Source organism: Typopeltis vanoorti, chromosome 7, assembly GCF_054136105.1.
Source record: "Typopeltis vanoorti isolate ZY-2024b chromosome 7, IOZ_Tvanoo_1.0, whole genome shotgun sequence".
NCBI classification, from domain to species: Eukaryota; Metazoa; Arthropoda; class Arachnida; order Uropygi; family Thelyphonidae; genus Typopeltis; species Typopeltis vanoorti.
In genome coordinates this window covers 77,285,478-77,308,317 of record NC_143555.1, presented here as the reverse complement: position 1 = coordinate 77,308,317, position 22,840 = coordinate 77,285,478, and the positions used below count along the sequence as shown (strand labels likewise).

Sequence of the window (22,840 nt, the reverse complement as noted above, 5' to 3'; positions counted from 1 at the left end):
TTACACTTATCGTTTTTAGTAGATTTCTGTACGAAATTAAGCAATTTAAATTTAGAGTTACAAGGTAGAGATAAAAATTTAATTGACATGTTAAGTTCAATAAAAAGTTTCCAACAATACTTAACTTTTATTAAAGAAAAATATAAATGACCGTGAATTTAGACATCTCCCATATTTATTAAAATTTTTTGAACAAAATCAAGAAATGCTTCGCTATGATTTAAAAGAATTTATTTGTGAAATAGAATTAGTTGAGGAAGAAATAAATTCAAGATTAAAGATTTTAATAAAACTGAAATGATATTATCTTTTATCAATAATCCATTTCAAGAAAACTTGAACATCACAGAAATTTCAATAAAATTAGTGGGCTGTTTGATATAAACCAAGCTGAAGTAGAACTTGAGATAATGAACATTCAGAATAGTTTACATTTAAAATCAATAAACAATGAAGTCATTTGGAAGTATGCACATGAAAAATTCCCAATATTAACTGATATTGCTAAAAAAATTCTGTCATGTTTCAGATTGACATACTTGTCAGAATCTGCTTTATCAAATATGACCAGCATAAAAAATCAATTAAGAAACCAAATTACAAATGATCATTTGGATGATTGCCTGTGATTGGCCACTTCTTCATATTAACTTTACTATGAAAATATTGCGAGGTCCAAACAATGCAAATTTCACATTAACTTTTTTTTTTTTTTTTTTTTAATCAACCAGTATTTCCTGTAACTTGTGAGTTTGTAATCAATCTGTTGTTTTTTCTAACTTTGGTTTTCCAAAATAGAGAAATAAATATTTTATTCCAATATTTTTTTTTTTTTTTTTTTTGTGGTATTAAAATATTTGTTGTATTAAAATAATTAAAAGTGATAAATAAATTTTTAAATACATAAATAAAGTTTTTAGTTGTGTATTTTTTTTAGTTGTTTATTTGTGCGTAATCAGATATCAGGTTGGGGGAACGTGATCTATATAAGAGAGTAGATCGCCGAATAATGTTTTATAGAAAAGTAGCTCGCTTAGTAAAAAAGGTTGAACACCATTGATATACAATTATCCTTTGACTCTTTCTTCATAACACTAACATCCTCCTCATTCATATAAGCCAATTTCTTCTTTAGTGTTTAATCTCATCTTCCAGTTACTCCATTTTGCTTTTCAATTTCACCAACTCTTTCCTAAGCTCTTATAATACGGTATTAACTAACTCCCATTTCTAAATGCTTGAACCTCTCAATACACTTATCACATTCTGCTTTCCTTCTTTTCATTCACTCTAATCTTTCACATTCTTCAGTGTATACATGAAGCAGTTTTCGCAACACATCTGCTGTGAAAAAATTCCAAAACAGAACTCTATCTTTGTGATGAAGCTTTCCATGATACCACACATGTGCTTCTTTACAGATAGTGTTTTCAGAAAGCAGAAGCTGCAGGTACAAACAAGTAGCAAAAATAGATATAAACAACTTTTCAACACAAACACTGAAAGATATTTGCTTCCAGCATGAAAACAACAATTATTTATATAAGAAAGAATACATATTAAATGTATAAGAAGGAATTATTGTGTGAGACTGAAAAAAAACAGCCAGAATTTTACCTAATTAATGTTACATGATTATGGTTCCATGAAAATTCATCGAAAACCGTTCATCTAAAGAGTCTACCAAATGGCAATTCATAGAAGGACCATTTCATTTAAAAAGTAATATGTCGAATAAATAATTAAAACAATTTAAAGAATGGCAATTCATTGAAAAAGCGATTTATCAAATAAACATTTCATAGAACGACAGTTCATTGCATGATAATTTGTCACAAATGCAATTAATAGAAAAAAAACAATTTGCCAATAATTTTTTGAAGAATTCTTTCATAATTCATTGAAAGATGAATTTTCTTGAAAAGCTATTGTTTTAAAGTATTCAGTAAGAATACCTGACATCACTCAAGATGTTGACAGCATGTGTAGGTTGTCATTGAGATATAATTATTTTGTTGTTTTTTTACAACATTGTTTTGTAAGCATACCTGCCACATCATTGTGTAAATAGTGATATCTCTAAACAAAAAAGTTCATTCTACCTAATTGTTTCACAACAACAATGATCAGATTGAAATCAAAACTGGCAAATTTTAATGTTTATCTTGAACTATAAAATTTCATTAACTTTCATCCAGTTAGAGCGGAATTATTAATATCATTTCGGAACTTCTTTACCAAAATTTTCTAATAAAAGTGAACCTGTTGGAACTAAAACTGAACCACATGGACTTTTCTGTTTTACAAATTTTAGTATTTGCACTTATTCCGCTAAAGCAGAGAGTTCTTGCAGTATAAAGTGTCGACATGTTGTCCTTTGTAGCCTCGAATATAGTTGAACTGAAAACTGGAATGGTCCAACAAATTTTTTGTAAAAGATTCAAATACTAAATAAGAGTATAATTTATCCCTGGTATATATGTGTGTGTGGGCAGACTTCACATACTACTAATAATAATGGAGCCTCCATAGTTCATTTGGTATAAACGAAGCCCTTTAGTTAGACAGACCTGAGGTCACATCCTGTGCATGACATGATGAATTTTTATCAGTCCTCTTCAAAGAAGATGAATTATTCGGTCTCATATGAAGATGGCAGGGTTTTACTGTTGGAAACTTGGGCATTTTATCCTGCAAACCCATCCCTATAAATTCACATATCTACAGACATAAAACACTTACCTGATAAAGAAGACAATGGGAAACCATCTTATTCTCTAATCATTCCCTAGTAAAATAGCATTGCTACCCTACCAAACATTCAGTTGAGGAGAGAGGAGGATAAGGGAGAATGATAATTATAATAATAATAAAGATTTTTTACATCTTTTCCAGATTGTGTAAAACACACATACATGAAACATATACTGACTGAAAAAAAAAATTGCCACACATGTCTACATAAGATATATAAAAGAAGTTAATTATTTTTGCTTTTTATATCACAGAGATATCAAAGGTCATACTTTGCCAGGACACACGTCACAGCAGTGCATATAGTAAATGGTTAGCAGGACAATCACAACCATCCATGCCCTTGGCAGGATGGTTGTGATAAAATAAAAAAATGATGGTACGACATGACAAAATTTCATGATAAAATTAAAGATATTAATTCAGAAATTCATGTAATAATCTTAAATAACATTAGACTAATATAGGGGAAAAAAAAAAGTGTTATCCATATTAAACTTTCTCATATTTTTGATACAGATTATACAGTCATTACGATTCAAGTTAGGATGTTGAAGTAAGGCCTCCACACTTTCTTTAAATAAATGTTCAAATTTATAGTGACATCTGTGTAGGAGGCGAGTCTTGGACCAAAGGATGTTGTGGCTTGTTTCTATTCCGTGCTAAGCTAATCCAGATTTCTTGGGTTTGTTGTGTTGAATGGATGATTGATGCTCTTGAATTCTTTTTTCTATAGAGCATCCAGTTTGTCCAAAGTAGGAAAGATTACAGTTACAAGGAACTTGATACACACCAGGTAGAGACATGGTTGAGCATTTATCTTTAGAAGAAGGAAAATGGATGGATAATTTGTTAATAGGTGTATAAGTGGCTGTTAAATCATATTTCTTTAGAATTCTTGAAATTGGTTCTGAAATCCCGGAAATGTAAGGAATTGGAACTCAACGTATTGAACCTTTGGATTGTAAGAATCGAAAAGATGTTGTGTACTCTTTTTCCTTCTTCTAAAGATAAATGCTCAACCATGTCTCTACCTGGTGTGTATCAAGTTTCTTGTAACTGTAATCTTTCCTACTTTGGACAAACTGGACACTATAGAAAAAAAGAATTCAAGAGTCAATCATCCATTCAACACAACAAACCCGAGAAATCTGGATTAGTTCAGCACGGAATAGAAACAAGCCACAACATCCTTTGGTCCAAGACTCGCCTCCTACACAGATGTCGCTATAAATTTGAACGTTTATTTAAAGAAAGTGTGGAGGCATGGAATAGAAACAAGCCACAACATCCTTTGGTCCAAGACTCGCCTCCTACACAGATGTCACTATAAATTTGAACGTTTATTTAAAGAAAGTGTGGAGGCCTTACTTCAATGTCCTAACTTGAATTGTAATGACTGTATATGTGTATCAAAAATTTGGGAAAGTTTAATCAGGATAGCACATTATTTTTTTTTTTTTTTTTAATTTCCTAAATTAGACTAATGTTATTTAAGATTATTATATGAATTTCTGAATTAATATCTTAATTTAATCATGACTCTGATAAAAAATGTTTACTCTTTTAATACTTAGCGATATGACATCATGCAGCTCGTTCTATTTGTGAATGATCAATTGTTCATATTCCACCTTTTTTTTTAAAACTATTCCTATGTAGCCACTGAAGATGGTCTGTAATATTCAGACTGAAATATTTGGCAAATTAAATAATATTCTTGTGTAAACGTGTATATATTTTATAATCCTAATGTCACAAGTATCTTTAAAGAATCAGTGCCTTATATAGAGGCACCACCACCCCCTTATCCTTACTTTTTATCATAGCAGCAATATAATGTGCATTCTTTGCAACACGTGGGATGTGCCTCCAGAACTTCAGTTCACTGTCTACCATCACTCCAAGATCCCGAATCTTATCCACTTCCTGAAGTACAGCTTAACCAATACAGTATGTAGTCTTATATCTCTGTATCCCAAAGTGTAACTTTGGGACACAGAGATATAATGTAAAATATTAAAACTTTAACCTCACTCATTTGTCCAAGCTAAAAGTCTATTCAACTCTTCCTGTAGAGAATTAACATCAGCACTACTCCTGATAATTCTACCTAACTTTGCATTATTGTAAACATTTCAAGATCCCCAGTCAATCCACATGAAATTGATATTTTAACAAATAAGTTAAACAGTAGGGCCCAAGAACAGAATCCTGTGGTACACCACTGGTCTCCTTCCTTTTCTGAAACATGGCTCCATAATACAAAACTTGCTGATATTGTTCACGAAGCCAGTCTTTGATCCATCTAACCAATATATTATCTATTCCTAACCTCTGCAGCTTGTAGACCAACTTATGTGGTAATCTATCAAATGCTTTTGAAAAATCCAAGAAAGCACTGTATGTGCTCTCCCTTATCCAACTAATTCATCACCTTATCATAAAACATAAGTAGATTGCTAAAACAAGACCTGCTCTTCACACAAACCCATACTGACCATCATAGAGAATCTTATCTAGCAATCCTGTATTCTATTTGTAAACCGTTTTTCCAACACATTGATCACAACTGCAGATATACAGACTGGTCTATAATTGGAAACTTCTGTTCTTCTCAAACCATTCTTGTGCATAGGTATTATTCTGTCTTCTTTCCATTCCTTATGAACCTTTCCCACTTGAAGACTTTCATTAAATAACCAGTACCAGTAGCGCATTCAGGATTTAATCTTGGGGGGGGGGGAGCCAAGTTGAGTAGACAATTTGAGAATACACACTATGCATTACATATGACCTATGACTGAGCATCTGCAATGATCACTAATTCATAAGTAGTATAGAAATAGAAGACATGGCATAACATAAATAAAAAAAAAAGAATTTTAATTAGGAAAAGATTTTTGAAAATTTTCTAGTGTTTTTTTTCCTTTTTCTTTGGGGTGGGCAGGGCCCTTGCCCCCCCCCATCTGAGTGCACCACTGACCAGGATATCACTAACTCTTTTGCATATTTTTTAAAAATACGTGGTGATATGTCATCCATTCCCACAGCTGTATTGACATCTAACCCAAGCAACACTCGATCCACCTCTGATTCTTTCACCTTTAATTCCCCTAATTCTTGCCTCCCTTCTACATGTTGCATAGCATCATTCACACCACTACTATATACACTGAAGAAGTGTTCATTAAATAATTCCACTATATCATTTCCTGTGGTTACTCGTCTACCATAACTATCCGCCATTATCAACCTGCCATAATTATTTTCCCTCTTGCTTGCCACATAACAGAAAAATTCCCTTTGATTAGCTTAGACCTGTCTGGCCAATCTCCCCTCACATTCTACTTTTTCTTTTTTAACCATGTTTGTCACTTTTTCTGGCCTGCACTTCATATTCTTCATACATCTGTTGACTGTAAACTGTGTTGTACTTCCTCCATGACAACTTCTCTTTGTAACACTGATTGTTTGATTTCACCATTCATCCATCCATCCATCTCACTCCTACTGTATTTATTCACTTAAATCTTGGTATGCAGTTATGCAATGCTTGTTTTAGATACTGCCTTATTCATTTCCCTTGCACCGTCAATATATTTTCTATACAATTTATCAATCCAATGTATTGATGCTAGTTGACTGCGGAGCGTCTGGTAATCATCCACCTTATAGTTCCACATAAAGATCTTGATAACAATTTCCTCCTGTTTGACTACCTTCCAAACCAATACCTCATGAACACTTTCACTAATAGGTGTTGTGTTGCTTTAGATAGTTATCCTGCAGAAACTCAACAAATTCACTTTTCTTGTTACTATCCACTATTTCTTCTTTCCAATCCACATAAATATAATTAAAATCTCTCATTAGATCCTTTTACTTGCTCAACTAATTTGCCTAAACATTTCACAATCAATACTCTCCACATTCCCTGGCCTATAACAGCATCCTATTAGATATACTATTCTATTGACATCAACTTCACACCAAACAGCTTCAAAATATTTACATGTACTACTATTTTCCACTTTGTCTCTTTCAAGGACACAATTCCTCTGGTACCATTAACAATACCCACCTCCTCTCTTCATCTTCCTATCCTTTCGGAAAATTGTATATCATACCATTTGAAGTCCTGACAGTATATCCTCAGTCAACGAAGTTTTACTTATTATCTTTGGGCATACCGTTATTATCAATGCTACAATTTCAGTCTCTTTATTTCTGCTACACCATACATTAGTATACAAACATAACAATTCTCTACTCTTTGTGGGGGGATGGGGGGCATCCTCAACACAATCACTCTTTACTCTCTGCTATAAATTAAAGATACCAAGAAATTATATTCTTGGTTTCATCCTTTATCCAAGTGTAAGCAAACAAAGTTTGTGCATGAAGTAACTTCACAACTGGGCTACTTGTATATAGAGGCTAATGACTTCACATCAATTGCCATAGTATCCCATACTGCAAAGCGCATATCTTTATGGACATGCATAATGCTATTCATTATAGGAAAGGCTACTACCCAGACTGGTTTCAACCTTTATTGAGGTCTTGTTGAAAAGAGTTTCAACATCTATCTCTAATCCAGAGTATTTTAGTAATATTCTGGATTAGAGTATTACTCAAGTTACTATTAGTAACTTTAGTAATATTAGAGTATTTGGATTAGGGTATTATTAGCGTATGACACATTTTGACTACTTGTATATGGGCATATGACTTCTGCATTACTTTAACCTTGGTATCACTTCTGGGTCTGGCTCCCACTGATGAGACCTCAAAACTGCTCTGGGAAGTGGCCTTTCCCATAATGCATAGCACTATACATGTCTGTAAGAATATGTGCTTTGCATTATGGGATACTAAGGCAATTGATGTGAAGTCATTAGCCTCTGTATACAAGTAGCCCAGTCGTGAAGTTACTTCACATGCAAGCTTTGTTTCCTTACACTTGGATAAAGGATGAAAGTAGGAATATAATTTCTTGTCATCTTTAATTTATAGTATAACCAAATGAAAAAACTTGCAATTTTCTCTTCTATAGTGCTCTTCTCTCTTTTCATTTTGACCATTCCCCTTTCCCTGATCTTGTCTGATTTTCATTTATATTCTTATCATCCCCACTGTTTTTCACTGCATCACTTTGTTCTGCTATAATCACTTCTTCACCTTTGTATCCACCCTCTTCCCTTTCCTTCCACAAACTGCTCCTCACCCTCTCTCTGACTCTTAGTGGTACTGATTTCACGTGAATCCTGTACACTTATTAAACAGCAATTGCTCCAATGACAATGCCAAACCCATTTAAATGCATCTCATCAGCTTTGAACCATCTAACTTCTCTTCAAATTCCATGTATTCATAAATTGAATGTTCTCTGCCTGACACAATTCAGCTATCTTGTCATTCAGTATCATTGCTCTATTTCTCAGTTCACTACTGTCATATCTTGGCAACAAACTAACCACTTTCCTAATGACACTATTATTCTTCACTTCCTGCAACAACTTCAAATCCATTTCCACATTCTTTGGCCCTCTATTCAAGTCGATGTGCTGACCACTGCCACTAATTCTGATGCCCGTTCTTTCCTTCTATCCAAAGCATCTTATGTTTGCTTTATTGTACCACCTGTAAAACATGTTGTGTACTTTTTTTACCACACCTTGAATGATTGCGTCATCATATAAAGCAACCGTATCATCTTTAGATGCTTGCTTATTCTTAACCTCCTTGTCATCTACATCAGCTCTTCTTTAAACATTCATTTTCCTCCTATACATTTAACTTGAATCTTTATTTTCGTTAACTCTTGCCTAGGCTCTTCCACGTCACGTTTATTATTACCATTGCAAGCACTCCCATTCATTTTTGGATTATTCTTGTTAATACTTTTTTTCACTTGGTTAGACTATAATAAATTTAGTTTAATCCTTTATCCAAGTGTGAGCAAACAAAGTTTGCACCTGAAAGTATCTTCAGGACTGGGGAAAGGTGGTACAACACCGGGCAACTCGTTGCAAAGGTGGAGCAAGCTCACAACACTCCTATCTCAGTTTTGCATTATGGGAGATACTGAGATAGGAGTGTTGTGAGCTTGCTCCACCTTTGCAATGAGTTGCCCGGTGTTGTACCACCTTTCCCCAGTCCTGAAGATACTTTCAGGTGCAAACTTTGTAAGACATCATAGTCAAAAACGATCATGGATCCAATTTACTACATCAATTAATGAAATGATTAATTGATGCAGTCCAAAAATTGTATGGGATAAAATCCAGAAAATGAAAGGCAGATATAGTACACATTGTTTGTTCACCTTAAACTATAATGGAAGTGTTATTTCTGATCTCAAAGCTATTGCAGATATTTGGGAGAAACGTTTGCTAAAATCTCAGGAACAGCTTCATATTCTCCGGAATTTTTAATACTGAAAGAGCAGCAAAAGAAACAAAGGCTTAATATTTCTACTAACATTCTTCAACCATATAATCAGCAATTTGTTAAGGAGGAACTAAAAAGAGCTTTCCTACAATCTCACCCTAGTGCAGTAGGGACTGATGACATCCATTATGAAATGATAAAACATCTACCATCATCTTCTATGGATCTTCTTCTCTTATTATACAATAGAATACTTTCATAAGGAGAGTTTCCAAATTCTTGGCATAAGTCAATTGTCATTGCTATCCTAAACCAGGAAAAGATCCAACACAAGCAAATAATTATAGACTCATTGCTCTGACCAGCTGTTTTTGTAAGATACTAGAGAAAATGATTAATGCCAGACTTCTCTGGTATTTAGAAAGCAACAATCGTCTTTCCAATACACAATGTGGTTTCCATAGACATCGATCAACTTTAGACCATTTAGTTTTCGGTTAGAAACTTGTATAAGAGATGCATTTCTGAAGTGAGAACATCTTGTCTCTTGGTTTTTTTTGACATGGAAAAAGCTTATGATGCAATCTGGAGATATGGTATATTAAAAGACCTCTATAACCTAGGTCTCAAAGGACACCTCCCTGTATTTATTAAAAACTTTCTGTCCAGGCATACTTTCCAAGTCAGAGTGGGAAGTTTGCTATCTTGACCATATCTTCAAGAACAAGGCATTCCCCAATGCTCTGTTTTAAGTGTAACCCTTTTTGCTATTAAAATCAACTCAATCATTGAACAGCTTCCTCCCACTGTAGACAATGCTCTATATGTTGATGACTTCACAATATACTGTCACTCACGTAACATGAGGGTAATTGAAAGGCAACTTCAGCAAGCAATTGATCATGTCTCTCTGTGGACTATTAATAATAGGTTTAGGTTTTCTACAGAAAAAGGTGTCTGTGTACACTTCTGTCAAAAACGCACTCATCACTCAGATCCTGAACTAAGAATGGGACCTACTGTTATTCCAGTAACTACAGAAACCAAGTTCTTGGGACTCATTTTTGACAGAAAACTCGCATTTCTAGCACACATTCATCAACTAAGAGAAACGTGCAAAAGGACTTTGAACCTCCTTTGCACTCTATCCTCTACTGGGTGGGGAGCTGATCGAGCTTCATTGCTCCATCTTTACTGTGACATTCAAAGCTGGATTATGGGTCCCAAGTCTATGGTTTGGCAAGACAGAATAACCTACGATGGTTGATTTTCATCCATCATCAGGGTATACAGATAGCTACTGGTGCCTTTCGCACCTCACTCTCTCCAAGTCTCTATGTAAAAGCAAATGAACTGGCTCTATCACTTCGACGGAAACAGTTATCTCTTAATTACGCCCTAAAAATAAAATCTCTCCCAGATCACCCTGCATGGAATAGTCTCTTCTCTCTGCATTGGGAAGCTCAATATCCCACACATCAAACTGCTATATATCCTTTTGGTATGCATATTAAAGGAACTGTGCAAGCTGTTAGTATAAATGTTGACAACATTAGCTACACTAAACATAACAGCATTCCTCCATGGCAGGTTTGCACACCATTCTACAACCTTTCACTCTGTCAGCTACAGAAATCTTATACTCCATCATCTATTTACCTGCAATTGTTTAATGCACACAGAGCAGCACATGCTGATTTCTTACCCATCTATACTGATGGTTCAAGAACTAATACCCCTGTTGGCTGTGCTGCGGTGTTTCCTGACATTATTCCTGACAAATCAGATCCCCAGACTGCAGTAATTATACAGCAGAGTTACATGTCATTCAGCTTGCACTTGTGCATATAAAAGAAAACTGCTACCAAAAGTGTATAATTTATACAGACTCATTGAGCTCTTTACAGGCTATCTCCTCTCCTATGTATAATCCTCATCCAGTACTTTATGAAGTGCTACACCTGCTTCACAAAATGAAAATCCTTAATTTCGATGTTCAGTTCTGCTGGATTCCCAGCCACATTGGAATCAAAGGAAATGAATCTGCAGATGCAGCTGCTAAATCAGCCCATACTTTCCCCACATACTATTTGACAGTTTCACATACAGACTACAGACAACTTATAAGATCAAAGCTAATTGCTCAGTGGGGGTTAACATAGCAAGAAACATCAACAAACAAATTATATAACATTAAACCTGAAATTAAACACTGGCATTCTAGTCAACGTACAAAGAGAAGGGAGGAGGTTGTCCTTGCTAGGCTCCGCATAGGTCACAGTCACCTTACACGTTCTCATTTACCGAGCTGATGACCCTCTCATATGTGAAAAATGCAACACACATCTCACTGTTAAGTTTTAAAAAAGGTATACTGTGAGTAGACGTATCGATACAAAATTAATAACAGAAAAAACTCACATACAAAGATTATTTAATACTATAATTTTCGGCTGTGTGTCACTGGCATCTTCAGTACATTAAGCTCAAATTAAACAATAACTGACAATTCCAAAAAGCGCCACCTAAGTAGCTGGTGTAAGATAACTAAAAAGGTCAATAACTTTCCTTAAAAAAAAAAAAAAAAATCAATACAATAAAAAGTTAGGAAAGATTAGCTCATTTGTAAAGTACTATCTCCCACAAAGGGGATAGACGTAAGCCGTCGGATCTGTTTAAGTTAGGAGAATGAAGTAGAGTTTCACATGTTTCTTTATAAAGGCGTTCCATGAGAAACTGACTTTTGTTAAGAACTCTCGTCTTTCTCCAATGAACTCTGTGTCTAGTGAAGATGGCATGTTCTGCAAGTCCAGACTTCTCAGGTTTAAAGTATTCAATATAAGATTGGTGTTCTTCTAGCCGAATAGAGGCAGATCTTCCAGTTTGTCCTGAAATAAGATAATCCTAAGGAAGCTTGTCCTTAAGAGAAGTGATAAAGGTGGAGATTTTTCTAAACGGTCGAAAGGCAACAGAAATATTCAGTGGTTTTAAAACTTTTGCTATACGTTCACTGATGCCTTGTACATAAGGGATAGTAATGCGTGTTATTTCTTCTGTGTTTGAAGAGGAAGACATATTAAAACTACTCAAAGTTCTTTTAATGAAGCAATTCTTATAACCATTAAATAGAAAGGAAGAAGTTATATATCGTAGTTCTTTCTGTAAAAGATCGTCTGAAGAACAAAAGGAGTGGCCCCAATGAACCAGTGTTTTAATAGTTCCTACCTTTTGACTGGGATGGTGATAAGATTCCGCATGGATATAATGGCCTGTATGAGTCTTCTTTCTATAAACTGAGAAATGTAGGTTACCATCTGGTTGGCGAAGAATCAGAAGATCTAAAAAGGCTAACTGCTTATTTGATTCTACTTCTAGGGTAAACTTGATCCTAGGATGAAATGTGTTTAACTTAGTGAGAAATTGTTGATGTTCATCCGAAGAGCCATTCCATACAAAATGGAATGTCATCGACATATCTGAACCAATGAGTAAGTCTGGGAGAAATGTTGTCAAAGATACGTTGTTCAAAATGTTCCATAAAGAAATTGGAGATAGCAGGAGAAAGAGGATTACCCATCGCTGTTCCTTCAATTTGCTGATACAACTTATTTTTTTTTATAGGAAAAATAACCAGAATTTATTACAAAATCAAATATGTTTACAATGTCTGAAGGAAATTCCTGTTGTAGTAATTCAATGCTTTCCGAAAGAGGCACATTTGTAAATAAACAAACAACATCTAAACTGATCGTGATATCAGAAACGTCCAAATGAAGATCGGAAATTTTATTTTTGAAATCCAAAGTATTTTTTATATAAGTATCAGTTCTTCTAGTTGAAGAGTAGAGTAAATTTGATAAAAATTTTGAGATTTTGTAAGTGGGGCAACCTATACAATCTACGACTGGTCTTAACGGAATGCCTGGTTTATGAACTTTTGGAAGACCATACAATCTAGGTGGACGACCGAAGAAGGCTTTAAGTTTTTTCTTTTGATCTTCATTCCATATAGATACATTATCTATAAGAGAATTAAGTCTCTTCAATTGACTCCGGGTAGGATCCGATGTAAGAGGTCTATAAGTTGAATAGTTGCGAAGTAAAAGAGGCATTTTTCTCTCATATTCCTTCCTTCCTTCCTATCTTGAATCACTGCAGCCTTCCCCTTATCAGCTTTCGTAATAATTAAATTATTGTTATTCTTCAGTGATTTCAATGCTTTAAACTCAGAGTAAGAAAGATTAGGACGAGGAGGCTTGGCATGAAAAAGAATTTGTGCATATTCAAAACGTAATCTATTGGCTGTTTTTTTGGGATAAGGATCGAATACCCCTGTCTATATTATGAAAAAAATCCATAAGTGGCACCTTATTCAGTGTAACAGCGAAATCATGTCCTTTTGATAAAACAAAACGTTCACAGTCTGTTAGTGGACGTCTGGAAACATTTATAACTATTTCATCTATATCAATAGTATTATTACTGGATCTAGGTATGAGTTTTTTCCGTTATTAATTTTGTGTCTTACTATTCATCATATTCTGGTAGATTGTCAAAAATTTTCACAAGAGAGGAATGAAATTTTCACCTATCTAACCAAGCCATATACACTCAGGGAAATGCTAGCAGACTCAGGCAAATTACATGATGTTTTTAATTTTTTAGAAAGAATTAATTTGTACAACACATTTGACCATAAATTTGTTTATATGTAAATACTTTTTTTTTTTGCTTAACTTAACTTTTATACATATATATTATTCATTAGGTTAAATCTGACTAATTATGTATTACCATGGGCCTTGATCTTGTATATTTGTGTCACCCTGTTGTAATTTTGTTAATATGTAAATACCACAATGCTAAACTTAATATTTATGCATATATGCTGTATAATAATTCCTTTCTGACTCTTTAAGTATTAGTATAATAATGTTTGTTATAATCTTACTAGATGTAGACACTGCTTTCCTTGACTTGTTTTGTATATACATATGTTAACCTATAGTTATCTAATTATGTGCTGCTGAAACCTCTGCAGTAATTTTGTTTATATGTAGATACTGCATCACTTAACATACATTTTGTGTATGCATCTTATTTACTACTTTATTTTTCAAATAATCATGTAGTGCTGTAGCACATCTTACCTATTTGTGTTGTGTACTTTATAGTAATTCTGTTTATATGTATTCTAAATTCTGTTTCTACTGCATTGCTAAATTTAATTTTCATTTATGCATCTTGTATAATAATCCCTTTTTGCCTATTTTTGTACTGCTATAAAGGCATCTATTATAATTTTACATATATGTAGATACTGCATTCCTTGGCTTAGTGTTTCATATATTATGTATTAACTTATATTGTTAACTATTTTTGTACTACTGTAATAACCTCTGACCTTGTGTGTTGCATGCCCTCTGCAGCAGTTCTGTTTACCTAGAGATGCTGCTTTGTGAAACTAGATTCTTGTACAGACATATTGTTTACAATTCTGTAAATGCTAATGCTGTAACCTTTAGTATGGCACAGGATGACCTTTGTAGTTTTTGTGCCAAATACACGGTAAACCAACCAACCAACCAACCAGATTTCTTGCTTAAGCTCCTCATTCATCCATTTTACACCTACCTTATTCAGCCTTCTGGTCTTTGGAATACATTGATACATTGATGCTGTTATGTATTTCTTTATCAGTTCCCAAGCAGCATTTATTTCCTTACTGCTCAATTCTTCATTCCATGCTATAGCTGAAAGCTGTGTCCTAAACTTGTCATAATGTAAGATTATGAAGTGTGTATGAAGATGCAGTATGCTGCATCTTCATACACACTTCATACATACTCCCTTCTTCTTACATTGCTCTGCTAACATACCATTCATGATTTGGGATCTCCGTTACAACTCATCATTGTCATACCTCAGAAACAGTGGCAGCTCGTGGCTTGAAATCGTGGTGGGTGCTACGACTTTCGAAATATACATACACACACACTGTAAGTACAGTGTCTACGTGTTTGGATAAAATATCAAAATTATGGTAAAAATTTTTAAAAAAATATTTAACATGAAAAAATATTGTTTATTATTGATAAAATTATACAGTTTGGTATAATTCAAAATTACTTAAAAATAAAATATATTCTTCTTGTTTTGTTTTGTTTCATGAAAAAATATCGTTTATTATATAAATAAAATTATACAGTTTAGTATTGCTACTGTCACAGAACTTATTTCTTGAGGTTGTATTTCTGAAGTCATAATTGTCAATAACCCAATAATGTTCTAAAATAAAAACTATGGCAAATGTTATGTCTTTAATTATAATGTCTAAATATTTAAAGAGACTCCCTATGAACACTCTACTACTGGTGCAAACTGCATATAAACAACATTGGAACTGCGCGACAGACAATGGCACATTACACTAATAGGTCGCATCTCACTATGATGTGCATATGCTTGTGCGCATAGCAATATGACACTGTGGTAAACACAGTGCTGTTATCGTCCTTCGCCTTCCTAAGTGCTACAAGATGGATTTTTATTATTTTTTATACAAAATAAGAGAATTGTATAGGATTGTTGATGATAAAATTAAATATTACAAGCAAATATAAATAAATTAATAAATATATTTATTAATTTATTTTTTATTTATATTAATTTATTTATTAATTTACGCCCCCTCCTCAGCAACCCACTGACAACCTTTCCCACTACACTGTTATCTTTCAGTCTTCTCAATAAGCTCCTGCTATTTGTCCTCATATGCTCCTTATGTTCACTTAGATCAGTGGTCGCCAAAGTGGTCGATTCGGGCTCAGGGATCGATTGGGGAGTCAATAGAAAAATATTAGACATCATTGTATGGGTAATATTTAATTCAGTTAACTTGGATTATCTCCATCCTGAATGACAATGCAATTAAGAGTGAATCATGGGAACAGTGACATGAATAACCTGTAAGATGGAGCAAGGTCATGAGAATAGTTACTGAGGCCAATCAAGTAGGCTAAAATGACGTATTTACCAATAAACGGATGTTGGTGGTTCCTGCACGGCGGGAGCGAGATTGCAACATGTGCATGGTTCTTATTTACTTATACTTACACGTATTCGATCCCAATCTCATTTTTGCACATTGACCTACAAGTGAGCATTAATGTTCTAAAATTCATCAACATACATATTATAATTCAATCGTTATTCATTCACGAACTAAACTTCTCTATGTTGTAGAGTTGAGCAGGGCTGGTAGTAATACCAGTAGTTTATTAATATCATTAGTAATACCAGTGATATTGTTAGTGATAGTAGTAATAGTAATATAATAATATATACTATGTTATACATACAATAAACACTGTAATTATAAAATAAACAATCTAAAAACTCACATAAGCATCTTTTTTGCTTGTTCCTATTATAATTACATAATAGTAAAATAGAGGGGGGAGGTTGATAAAAAGTCAAGAAACTCTTGAAGGGGGTCGACGGTCAAAGAAGTTTGGTAACCCCTGACTTGATCATTTGTCCTCATAATCATCACTAACTCCCTTGCTCATTTCTTCCTCATGTCCAAAGTCTGAATTATCATAATTTTCCTTCTTGGATAGCAGACCTTATGGACTCTTTCTCACTAGTTCATCCTCTAAATTATGGAATCTCCATATACTGCTATTTTGGAATCACTCATCACCTCTTCTACTCGTTTTTCTTTCATTCTATTCTCTTTCACGGTTTCATTAGTTTCCACTAAACGTCTAAAATTATTCCACATTCTCATTTCATTTTTCATTTTTTAATGATTTTTTCACAATTTCACACTCTCTCACTCCTTCAGCCTCACTATCTGTCATTCTTTTGCACCTTACTTCTGTTTCTTCATTCATACTTTCTTTTGCTCCCTTATCACTAACTTTCTCTTCCACATTCTTGCATTCTTTCACTCTCTCAGTTTCGCTAGCTTTTGTTTCATTTCCATTTCTTTCTATTTACGCCATCTTCTATCTTTTCAGTCTGTTTTGATTCATTGCCTTGTGGTCTAATAATATATCACACTTCCTTTTGTATTATTGTAATATTGTCAGTAAAATGAAAGAAATGTAAATTATCTTGTTCGATTGCAGTGATTTAAAAAATAAAAGGCAGAGAATTCACAAATAGTAAATAAATTCTGGGCTAAGCCTGATCTCTTGTCACCAACTCAATTATTTATTTTATTCACATAGTTGTACACTAAAAAGATAAAAGGCAAAATGCTGTTCATATTTTGATCCTGGAAAAATCCTAAGGTGGTCTGAGTATTTCATCGACTTCATCCAGTAGGGAAGTTAAACAAATTTTAACATTGGAATCTCAAGTTTATGAATCTGTTCACAAGAGCAACTCTGGTGAATAGGAGAGACAAATTAATGTTATAATTGCAGAATGCACTGTAAAATGAAGATATAAAATTATGGTCATCTTATGTGCTAGTAACTGATCATTATTTGTGAATTAGTAATATAAATTATGATCTGTAAGGAGTAGATTTTTCTCATGAAGAGTGGATAGTGTTAGAATAGATGAGTAGGTTGTTGGGTGAGGATGGCAACAGCATTTTTCACGGAATATAGCAGAATATATAGTATCTCAGTTTCGAGACTCCTTAGTAATCTAATTTTAAGAATTGAGATTTACATATTGCACTCATTTAGTTTATAGCCATTAACATTATTATAAAACATAATTCCTGAAATATGAGAGATTTCTTTCTCCTATTAAAGAACAATGCCAAATAGCATAATGAAGAATGAAGAAAGGTTAATGAGATATTTAGAGGAAGTCTGTTATAATGCGATTTAGTTGAGCAGTGAGCCTTCGGTTGGACCACCAGGTAAATAACTGGCTACTTCATTCTCAAGCAAAATGCTGTTTTGAGTGCCACTTGTTACTGTACAATGCATTGAATTTGTTCTCTCACAGGGCAGTGATTTATTCTTTTTTGTGCATGCGTGTGTGAAAATGAGAACAGATAATAGAATCTTGAAAAAAATCTAATTTAGTATTTAATTTAGTTATTCAATTTCGTAATATAAAGCTATTGGATGAAAAATAATTAAGAATTAATAGCCAATATTTTGAAATGTAAAAGTTTTGAAATAGAATCATATTATCAGAGATGATTTAGTATTCTAAATATTATTTGTTCATGAAATAACAGCTTTTGTTTTATTTTTTATTTTTGAGCATACAGTATTCTTGAAATTGTTAGCAAAGGTATTTCTGAAATAAATATACTGTCATCAGGGACATATCATTCTATTCAAGTTACTCTTAAATTCAAAGATATGCAGTTGTGGTAATAAAATTACTATGGAAAATTTTTCAGAATTATTAAGCTCATATCATATCATTTTTCTATATAAATGAAATAGTACATGATATGTTCTTGTTAAATATTATTAATTATTCATCTGTCTTTTAACACTGAAATTTTAAATATAGGTTGATGAGCTTATGCAAGCATTAAAACAAGCTTTTCAAAGAGCGCATAAGGAATATCAGCAACAAACATTAAAAACAAATAGTACAACTTGTGAAGCATGTCCAATGTACTGGTTTCATAAATTATGTACAGATGTTGAAAGTGAGTATATCTTAGAACATTTGAAACAATACTAACTTTCCCACAAAAGAAAAGAAAAAACTAACATTAATTAACTTTAAATTTAGAATTAATAAATTATCCATCTGTTATAATTTATCTTGCTTGCCATATTTTGCTAATATATTCCCACCTTCAAAGATAGGACAGTTATTCTCCTCCAACATAAATTTAGAACTATGAACAAGATTCATAAAAGCATGTGTTTGGAGTATTGTTCTTTATGCTTGAAATGTAAATTTTCTCAGAACAAGACATTACAAGGCAAGTGAGATATGGTTGACAAAGAGTGCTGAAAATTAAATTGACACTGCTGAACAATGAGGAAGTAAAGTACTCTGGAGAAGAGAAGGTAGGAATATCATTAGAAGTGGAATATAGAAGAAGAAAATATTAATATTCAGAGAGAGGTCCATCTCAGACAATACAATCTATTATACCACTGCTTAAACTCCTTCAACCTTTTTATTCTCACAACCCTATTAGGCAGTGCATTCCATTGTTCTGCCATCTCCATGCAAAAAAAAAAAAAATGCTGTTGCTGCTCACCACTTTCATATGCAACTTATAGGGATGACCGCTTGTCCTTGCTTCTTCTCCTTGTTTTGCTGTGTGAAAAATCTCCCTATTTTCAATCCAGTAAATACCTTTCAATAGTTTAAATGTCTTATTGATATCACCTCTTCATCTTTTATCCACCAAATTCTAGAGTTCATCTGCCTTCCGTCTATCCACATAACTAACATAACATGGTACAGTCTGTATCACTTTTATTATTCATATCTGTACCATCTCTAAGGTTAATTTATTCCCTTCAAATCTTGTAACCAGATCTGAGAACAATAGTCCAAACGTCGTCTGATTAGGGCTTTAATATAATTGATTCGTCACTCTTCTATCTCTTTTGGTCAGTGTCCTCTAGGGTATCTTCACCACCTTTGTGATCCATTTCCTAAACTTCAAAGTTCTATCAGTCATCACTCCACAATTATACAATTGTACAGTTATTACAATAATTAAGCTGTACAATTGTAATAATAAACCACATTTTTACAACCAGTCTCGTTATTTAATAGCCACACCTCATATAAGGATTTTAAATCTCCACTAATGGGAGATCACATACTCTATTTGTGGAACTGCTATAGGAGGCAAGGTTCCACAAATAGAGTATGTGGCCTCCCATTAGTGGAGATTTAAAATCCTTATATGAGGTGTGGTTATTAAATAACGAGATTGGTTGCAAAAATGTGCTTTATTATTACAATTGTACAGCTTAATTGTTTATCCCCTTCAACATACTCCCCTCCTCTAACTATATGCCGTTGCATACGAATTTTCCATTGTTGGAAGCAGTGCTGCAAGTCATCAGGTGTTATCTGCTTCAGTAGTGCTGTCATTTTCTCCTTTACCTCATCCACTGACTGAAAATGGGTGCCCTTCAATGCGGATTTCAACTTTGGAAAAAGGTAAAAGTCGCATGGAGCTAAGTCCGGTGAGCAAGGTGGATGGTCCAACACTGGGATCTTCTTACAGCCAGATACTGCTTTACAGACAGTGCACTGTGAGCTGGAGCATTGTCCTGATGGAGAATCGAAGCGTTGTTCTTCCACAGATCAGGTCTCTTCTTCCTCACTCATTCTCCTAGCTTGGCCAGAACCTCAAGGTAATAATGTTAATTAACTGTCTGACCCTCTGGTATCCATTCACCCATTACCATGCCATTGATATAAAAAAAAAAACGATCAGCATTGCCTTCAGTTTTGACTTGCTTCTTTTCATTCACCTTATCATCATCACCCTCCACTGTACTCGCCGGACTTAGCTCCATGCGACTTTTACCTTTTTCCAAAGTTGAAATCCGCATTGAAGAGCACCTATATTCAGTTAGTAGATGAGGTAAAGGGAAAAACAGCAGTGCTACTGAAGCAGATAACACCTGATGACTTGCAGCACTGCTTCCAAAAATGGAAAATCCATATGCAATGGTGTATAGATAGAGGAAGGGAGTATGTTGAAGGAGATAACAATTAAGTTGTACAATTGTAATATTAAACCACATTTTTGCAACCAGTCTCGTTATTTAATAGCCACACCTCGTATTTAGTTGCATTAAATTGATATCCCTATTCATCTAGCAATGTCATTCTTCCACAATCATTTTCCTCATACTGGCCACATACATGACAAAAGAATTCCTTAGGATTTTCTTGGACATAGGGCTACTCTTGTCTTGTATTCCAGTTTTGTGCTCTTCACCATGCTAGTCACTTTCCCTAACTGAGTTGTATATTCTTCATTCTACTTCCCCCCCCCCCTTATACTTTTTTCCATAATACTCTTTTTTTTATATGCAATTTTTGTTTGATTTCACTAGTCATCCACTTTACACCAAATGATATCTTTTTTTTTTTTTTCACTTAAGGTATACAACTTGGCATTGCTGCTAATAAATATTTCTTCACTGGTTCCTATGCATTAGTGATATCTTTCCCTTCTTCTTCCATCCATGTAACTGTCTCCAGATGATTTTTAAGATTATGTAGTCACCTTCCTTGTAATTCCATGTAAATGCCTTTTTATTGATACTTTTGTGTGTATGTGTCTCTTCTTCCTCCAACTCAAGACTACTATGGTTACTCTTTCCAACTAGGGGCAAGGATACCTTCTTAATTTCAGTGAGATCCTCTGATACTATAACCAAATCCAAAACTCTTGTTCCTGTACTACTATGTTTCGCAATGTTTCCTCTTCTCAATTTATGCTGCTGTAGTTACCATAATCAATCCTTTTGCACTTGCCAAACTCAAAAGCCTAAATATTTGCTCTTCTCCCTCTGTGTTCTCTGGCCTACAGCAACAACCTACTAAAAGATGGCGCTAGTGGGTCAAGTGCTACGAACGTGTTTTGAAGAGCTCCTGATTCAGATAAGTTTTACTAGGAATAATTAAGTATATATGCGTAATTGTTTAAGTAAGAGCGGCTGTAAACGTTGTACGCTACCGATATTATTAGTGTGGGGTTTTTTTTTCCTTGCTTAAACTAAATACGAAAACGTTAATATTAGACCTAGTAACCTGCAGAGAAAAAAAAAAAAAATGGCGGCGGCATTGTCATTCCATGATTTTAATTTGGATTTCAGTCGGTTCGTTAAGTGTGAGGTCTGTTATATGTATTCCTTCGATTACATAAATGATTTGTGGATGTTTAGTGCGGATGGAAGAAGGGTGTGTGCGAAATGTGACCTGAACGAGGAATTGATGAATGCGAATATGAAGTTGATGACAGAAAGTGCTAGTACTGATTGTGTCGCGAGTGCACGTTTGAAAGAGAAGGATGGCGAGAAAGACAGGCGAAAAAATGTTAAAAAATCAGGAAAAAAGAAAAAGAGCGATTTGACAACCGTAACGGATGTTAAAAGGGACAAAAGTGAGGCGGAAAGAAACGAAATTGAGAGAACGAATGAAAGTAGAAATGGCGTGGTGCAGAAATCGCAAGTAAAAAAAAATCGAAAGAATGAATGATAGCGAAAAAAGAATGACTGATGGCGAAAGTTGGACGCATGTTGGAACGAAAGTACTGAACCAAAGAAAGATGAATGACAGTAAAAGTGAGAAGAATGATAGCGAAAGTTGGACGCATGTTAGTCCGAAAGTACGGAAACAAAGAAAGATATGTGAGAGTGAAAGTGAGAAGAATGATAGTGAAAGTTGGACGTATGTTGGACCGAAAGTATGGAAACAAAGAAGGATGAATGAGAGGGAAAGTGAGAAGAGGGGGTCGAGAGTTAGAAAGATTTAATGATAGAGAGAATGTGTCGCGAGGTTCGGAAGGTGAATTGGATTGGATGAAGCAAGAAATGAAATGGATGCGGAATGAATCAGATCGAGAGGGGAGTGATGTGGAAGAGCAGGAGAGTAAGACAGGAGAGATTGAAGGAGTGGAAATGAATGTGGAAGTGAGTGGTATGAGTATAGAAAATGAGAGAATGGGTGTGCAAGAGGAGCAGGGAAACGGGGAGGCTCAGGGTGGACA

At 34.2% G+C, this 22,840-nt stretch overlaps 1 protein-coding gene across 2 annotated transcripts in view; it reads left to right on the top strand.

Moving 5' to 3' along the window:
• The window catches only part of LOC150104795 (TBC1 domain family member 1-like), a 533,214-nt gene that overhangs the window by 218,548 nt on the left and 291,826 nt on the right, over nucleotides 1-22,840 (top strand). For both annotated transcript variants that reach the window (XM_090395359.1, XM_090395357.1), the window contains exon 6: nucleotides 18,646-18,787. In XM_090395359.1, coding sequence (XP_090251485.1) covers nucleotides 18,646-18,787 — 142 coding nt within the window. The remainder of the gene's footprint in view (nucleotides 1-18,645; nucleotides 18,788-22,840) is intronic.